The sequence below is a fragment of the Rhincodon typus genome, chromosome 43 (genome assembly GCF_021869965.1).
Source record: "Rhincodon typus isolate 14 chromosome 43, sRhiTyp1.1, whole genome shotgun sequence".
Taxonomy (NCBI): domain Eukaryota; kingdom Metazoa; phylum Chordata; class Chondrichthyes; order Orectolobiformes; family Rhincodontidae; genus Rhincodon; species Rhincodon typus.
Genome location: NC_063374.1, coordinates 10,418,212 through 10,425,095, shown reverse-complemented (window position 1 = coordinate 10,425,095; position 6,884 = coordinate 10,418,212). Strand labels below are relative to the sequence as shown.

Genomic DNA, 6,884 nt, shown 5'->3' with positions numbered 1-6,884 from the left:
GACGGGGAGGGGCGTCGGGGCCGGAGGAGGCGACAGGAGACGGGGAGAAGTGTAGGCACTGGAGGCTGGGTACGGAGACGGGGAGGGTTAGTTAAAGATGGTTTGGGGAAGAGAGTGCAAGTACATACTTGTAAACTAATTTTAAATTGTCACATTTTGAGACTGGGTCACTGAGCACACAGAGAAGGGGGGGGTTGGATGCATTAGATGGTGTTATAACCTACACAGCATGAACTCCGAAGTTACCTTGCTGAACTCCTCTAGCACAGCCTGTCAAAGCGACGACACATCACTTCCCAACCTGCTTACTCACAGAGATCAACCACCAATTAATTCCAATCACAGAAGGAGGCCATTCAGCCCACTGAGCCTGTCCCAGCTCTTTGAAATATCCCTTCAGTCGTTCCCACTGTCTTTCCTCCACAGCTGTCTGCATAATTCCTCCTTCTCCAGTTTCCCTGACATTCCCCCTTTTTCTGAATATTCCTATTGAATCTGCTCCCCCAGCACTTTCAGGCAGCACGTCCCAGATCACAACAACACACTGCTTCAAATAAAACATTCTCCTCTGCTGCTGGGGCAGCACAGTGGCTCAGGGGTTAGCACTGCTGCCTCATGGCGCCAGGGACCTGGGTTCAATTCCACCCTCGGGCGACTGTCTGTGTGGAGTTTGCACATTCTCCCCATGTCTGCGTGGGTTTGCTCCGGTTTCCTCCCACAGTCCAAAGATGTGCAGGTTAGGGAGGATTGGCCATGGGAAATACGGGGTTGGGTGCTCTCCGGAGTGTGGACTTGTTGGGCCGAATGGCCTGTTTCCACACTGGGATTCTATGAAATCTCCCTCCCTCTGGGTTTTTTTTAAACAGATTCCCTTCACCGTCTCCCCTAGTTCAGTATCAGATACTCTCTCCTTATTAACTGCATCCAAATGTTACACAATTTAAACATTGCCAACAACGCTAAACAGATATAACACAGGGAAGCTTGATGAGCCTGGGGATCAGATCAGCGGAAAGTGCTTTGTCATCAGAAACACAAACCCGCAATAAACCGATTAGCAGGGAGTAATTAGAACCATGTAGCGCAATGAGAGAGATGGAGAGAGAGAGAGAGAGGGAGAGTGCCAAACCTGAATCTACAACCCATCACAACCATTACAACTGCTATCTGCCTGGCCGAGATAAGATTCAGCCTGGGGTAATGCTGTAATCTCTTTATGACATACAGCACACTCATCAATTCCTACAGGAGGGACAACCTCCGGAAATCAACACCACCCATTCCTCTAGCACTTCACATCAGTGCAGGACGTCCCTCATTTCACACTCAATATACGTACAGAGGCCAGTTTGCACACAGCAAGCTCCGTACATAACAAAGTGGGAATGACCCAAATCACTTACTGGAGGGTGAAATACTTGCCCCGGAAACTGGCTGAGAGTTGGGGGACATGGGTACAGGGATATTAATGACATCCCTGCACACATCCCCACCCCACGGGATCAGTAATGTCCACCTAAGGGGCCTTCATACCATTTTAACAACCCCCGACAGCACAGCACTCCCTCAGTGACCGACTAAGTGATTCTCCCCAGGAAACTCACTCTCGCTCCTGTATACACAGTCGGAGGTCAGTCAGTACAGCATGTGGAAAGACCTGGAGCCCTGGAACTCTCATTACACCCTGGAAAGCTGTAAGCCTGCTCCCAGCCAAATGAAACAGCCATTGCAGACAAGGACAGTGCGGGATGTAGCCCTCTCGTCCCTCCCCTGTTTCTTGCAGGAAGGAGTATTACCTCATAGTACAGGTCACCATGGATGGTCAGCTTGGGTTTGGTTTGCCACTTGAAGAAAGCATCGTGAAGCTTCTGGTAGTCGATATCTATCTTCCCCATTTTTGGGCGCACTTTCTCCCTCATTTTGGTCTTCATGGTTTTCTGCTCCTCCTGTGGACCATCAAAAGGCAGCGTTTAGAAGGTGCTGTTTATCCCTCCAACGTGCTGGGGTTACAGTGCACAGTTACCCACCTCGGATTTTACCCCCACACACCCCCAGCTGACAGTAACCAGAGGTGTAGGCCAGAGCTGATCCCATGTCCATCCGAGAAAGGGTTTGGAGCAGAGCGACACGGGGTGACATCGTTAGCCGTGGGCGCTTTTGTTGGGACCTGGGGAGCATCTGTCCCTGTCTCCGTCTCAGAAACTCTCGATTCACGTCCCACTCCAGCACCAGATGGACAAAGAGGGTTTGTTAATAACACAAGCAAAACAGTCGAGTATTGACTCCGCGTGCGTGTGCGCACAAAGTGGGCAGGCGGTAAAAAGGGGGAAGAGATTCCTGCTGTGTCCTATCACTGTCCACAGCTCCCAACAATAACACGCAGATGAAGAACTTGTTGGTCACAGCATCTCGGATCCCCAGGGTGATCTGTAGCCCAAAGCTGGGGGGAGTGTGTGGTGGGAACTGGGTTACCTTCTGGGATTCCGTCTCCATTTAAACCACGGGGAGTGGGAGTTGTGAAGCTGGGTCAGTGTTGACCAATTTTCTTTTGGTTGGGGTGGGGGGTGTTGGGTAGTGGCAGAGATCGCTGAGCCATGGTTTTAAGTGGCCTGCCTCTACCCGAAGCAAAGCCAGCTCAGGGACAGAGGCTGGTGCCTAAGTATGGAAGGATCAGTGGAGGACAGAGACCTCTGGTGGTAGACATGGGACAGGCTCTGAGCTCAGGGAAACCTGCAGGTTTGAGAGATAGAGAGAAAGAGAGAGAGAGAGGCGTCAATCACTGACCCTCCACAGTGCCCACATCTCACACAATCTCAAGCTGGCACTGGGCACTGTCACCGCACCTCCCACCTCTCAACAGCAAGGACCACTCTACGTGACCCCACCCTGGCCCCTTGATCGACCCTAACCCTTCCCCTGGTGTGGTATTTCACCCCACTGGCCCTCTAGGTCAGTGAGTGAGCGGGCACAGTGCCTATTCGGGCATGTGATGCATCCCGAACCATCTCACTCTCTGACATTTTACTGAAGAGGCGCTGGGATAGGTCTCCAAGATTCATGTCCCTCCCCAGCCTTACCTTCTCCTGCAGCGCCTCCCGCATCTCCTGGATCCCGGTGCGTCGGATGAACTCGGGCAGCTCGAAGGGGGGCTTCTCGATGCCCCTCTTGCCCTGCAGGTACTTGCGTTTGAAGCACCAGTGGCGGGGCACGGGCACAGAGTTGCGAGTGGCCTTCAGATGAACCAGCAGCTTCGGGTCATGGGCTGTCACATCGTGCATCTCCACCACATCGGGGCGTGCCACCAGCTGAGGGGACAAGGGTCAGCGTGAGCAAGTGGACAACAGTTTCCACCTCCCTCCCCACACACACACACCCCGACCCACTCCCAGCCTACCCCATTCCTGCCAGAATGGCCACCCAGCAGCGGCCGGTAACAGAGAGGGGAAAAGTCACCAATTTCCCCAACTCCTCCAGAGCCTGACCTGAAACTCTCTATTCCGTGTTTCACAGAGGATCTGGAGGCCATTCAGCCCCCTCCTCCAACCTGTCACACAGGATCAGGAGGCCGTTCAGGCCCCTCCTCAAGCCTGCGACACAGGAACAGGAGGCCGTTCAGGCCCCTCCTCAAGCCTGTTAAACGGGACGGGGTGGAGGCCATTCAGACGCAGCACACCTTTAACTGGTTAGTCAGAACAGGAGGGAGTCCAGTCCCTTGTGCCAGTCCCAACATTCATTTCGACTGTGCCTGATCTGTATCAGCCACCCTTACCCCAATTAACACGTGATCATCCTTCCAACTTAACTGCCCCCGCCTCAACAGTTTTTTGGTGTTTTTGTGGGAGGGGGCAGGGAGTGGCTGATGGAATTCCAAACTTCCCTACCCTCGGACATCACTCCCTCATCAAACAGTCAGGTTGAATCTGAAGGATGTGGCCCCTTGCTCCAGACAATACCCCCACCACCCCAACCAACCACAAGCCCAGGGCAAATACTGCCTGTGACCTGATCGAATCCCTTGATCATCTCAAACTCCGATTCAATCACCCTTTAATACACGACCCCACTCAAAGGAACTGGCCCCCCCCCCCCCCATCCCCCCCCCTCCTCCCTCAAACCCCCACCCAAAGGTTTGTCCCCCCCACCTTCATCAACTGGACCCAACCACCCCAGCTCCCCCCAAACCCCCACAAAGGCCCAAGACTGAACTTGGGATCTGTGACAAAACATCCAGCCTGTGGTGTGGAGCCTCTTCGAGATAAAGTGCAACAAACAGTCCATTAGCCTTTTCAGTTACTTCCTGGGCCTGTTACCAGACTTACATTCATTTCTCTACCTGTACTGTACCTCTCCACACAGCGGGTGGGGGGAGAGAGAGAGAGAGAGAGAGTGCTGCCAACCATAAAAGGGGCTGTTAACAAACCCACAACAGCCCACACCTGACCCACTTCCCTCCAAGTGCCCTCACTCACTCACTCTGCAGCGAGACGGAAACCAAATATTCACTTCACCTGTTTCAGTTCAGCCACACTCAAACGATTCAATCTCCGTAATTTCTTCTTCGATAACTTTGGGAGATCATCCCGTTTTTCCTGACAGACAGGAAGGACACAGTTACAGATGAGCTTGGCGCTCCCTCAGCGCCAACCCTCTGACAGCGCGGCGCTCCCTCAGCACTGACCCTCTGACAGTGTGGCACTCCCTCAGCCAGTGCCCGCTCCCTCAGCGCTGACCCTCCGACAGTGCCCGCTCCCTCAGCGCTGACCCTCCCTCAGCGCGGCGCTCCCTGGACAGTCAGTCTTGGTGCTGTGTCACTGTGACCGGTACTGATGAACGATATACCCAATGAATCCCATAGGTCAGCAAACATACCACATCCTCATCACTGTCAACATCCTCATCTTCATCACTGCTCCCTTTCTGCTCTGCCTCAAAGCCCTTCTTCTTCAGCAGAACTGCTGACTCCAGCTTGTCCGCTTTGTCTGGCTCTTTGTCTTTGTCTTTCTTCACATCGTCCGTCAGCTACAAAAACAAAACACATAAAAAGGCAGCCATCAGACATCGCTAGTGTTCTTGGTCCTCCACTGATACTGCCTCCTTGTAGCACATCCCCATCAGCCCAGCCACTGAACTAGAGCAGCTCCTCACCCTGAATGTCTCGAAGATCCTTTTGAAGTAGATGAAGTTTGTGTCAAAGATTTCTGGCTCTGCAGTCACATACTCCACCTCCACTTCCGATTCTGTGTCTGTCACTGTTGGTGGCTTCTCCTCTTTCTTCTGAACTCCATTCACCTCGCTTCGGTTTGATTTCTTCTTCTTCTTTCTGTTCCGACGTTTACGATTTCTCTGGAGAAATGGAAGAACGTTGAAATTCTCACTTGGGCCGCAAAACAAAATACAAACAAAACAACTTCAAGTTTTACCGAACTCCTCGCATGTCCTGGCACTCCCTCAGTCCATCACAATGGGACAGTGTTGTGAGCCCTCAGCACACCCAATGTCAAGCTGAGAGACGGTCAAATTTCTGTCTAGTGCGACTCAGACCCAGAGCATTCCAAAGCGGAATGGCTACACAGTAAGTTACCCAGTCAGCCAGCGTCAAATACAGAGAGCGCGGTGATTACACAATCAGGCTCGCACATAATCGCAGGACAAGCGAGAGGTAACAGCGTACCATCACATACCTCTTTCTTCGACAGTGAGGACACAATCTCATCCTCTTCAGTATCAGCCGGTGTCAAAGTGGCTCCAACTGTTGCCTCGCCATCGTCTGTGGAAACATAAGCAGGTACCCGCTCATTTGGAAGCAGTACACTTTCCTCCACCGATTCACTGTGTAACCAGCCAAATTACATCTGGTCTTTCCCATTTTCCCCTAGACTTTTTAAAACTGAAAGTAAAGCTCCCTCTACACTGTCACCCCCATAAACACTTCCAGGACAAGGAAAGCACAGGGTTGGATACAGAGTAAAGCTCCCTCTATACTGTTCCTCATCAAACACTCCCAGGATGGCAACTGCTATGGTTTGGATACACAGTAAAGCTCCCTCTACATTTATACACCTCACTGACATACCTGAAGCTTCTGTTGAAGCTGTGAGCTCCACCTGACGTTGCTCCTTGAGCTGCAGGATCTTCTCCAGGACTTGGGGAATTCTCGGACCAGGACCTCCATCGTCATTCTGTGTAAAAAGGAACCGTTCATTACTGAGCTGCAGAATCTGTGAGAGATACCCCTGCAGCACCAGATGAGGCAGCTACTGATATCTGGGATCCCATCACAGGTCCCTCGGGGCAGAAACCATCGCTCTCACACAACAACACACATTCAATGGCTACAGTACGAAAGGATCACTCAACAGTGCAGCACATGGCTAAGATATACACCGCTCACACAGTGATGGACTGTGTAGTTCTTTCTTTGCACTGTGCCTGGGGTGTGGGCACTGCCAGTCAGCCCAGGGTTTACTGCCCTGAAGCAGGTGGTGGGGAGATGCCGAAGTCCATTTCAAAGTCTAAATCTTTCATTAGATGGAGAGAAGATCCGACACTTGTGTGGGAGATCTTAACTAGGGGCCTAGCCCAGAAAGGACAGGCAGAATGGCCTGTTTGTGACGTGCGCAATCTAGTTACCTCTCTGTTCTCTTCGCCGGGCGGTGGGGGAGGTCCTCGAATGCGTGGTCCCAGGGTGGGTGCAGATAACGAAGCAGCTACAGAGACAGGCCGTACTGCAGTCAGGGGCATGGGAACAGCAGTAACTGTGGGGGGGGTTATAACCCCAGAGAGAGAGACACACAGAGTGAAAACATGACGTTAGAAAAACCAGAATCCCACTGTGATGACGCCCCGAGGGCAGTAACAGCGAGATTACCTCAGACGCCCCGAGG

General features: G+C 52.3%; 1 protein-coding gene across 1 annotated transcript in view; it reads right to left on the bottom strand.

Annotated features, from left to right (window-relative positions):
• Window positions 1-6,884, bottom strand: part of sf3b2 (splicing factor 3b, subunit 2) — a 27,420-nt gene that overhangs the window by 8,017 nt on the left and 12,519 nt on the right. The window contains exons 7-14 of the mRNA XM_048619668.1: window positions 6,631-6,755; window positions 6,074-6,179; window positions 5,682-5,767; window positions 5,146-5,343; window positions 4,870-5,019; window positions 4,509-4,589; window positions 3,078-3,305; window positions 1,797-1,946 (exon numbers count right to left, since the gene is read on the bottom strand). Of these exons, the coding sequence (XP_048475625.1) occupies window positions 1,797-1,946; window positions 3,078-3,305; window positions 4,509-4,589; window positions 4,870-5,019; window positions 5,146-5,343; window positions 5,682-5,767; window positions 6,074-6,179; window positions 6,631-6,755 (1,124 nt within the window). The remainder of the gene's footprint in view (window positions 1-1,796; window positions 1,947-3,077; window positions 3,306-4,508; window positions 4,590-4,869; window positions 5,020-5,145; window positions 5,344-5,681; window positions 5,768-6,073; window positions 6,180-6,630; window positions 6,756-6,884) is intronic.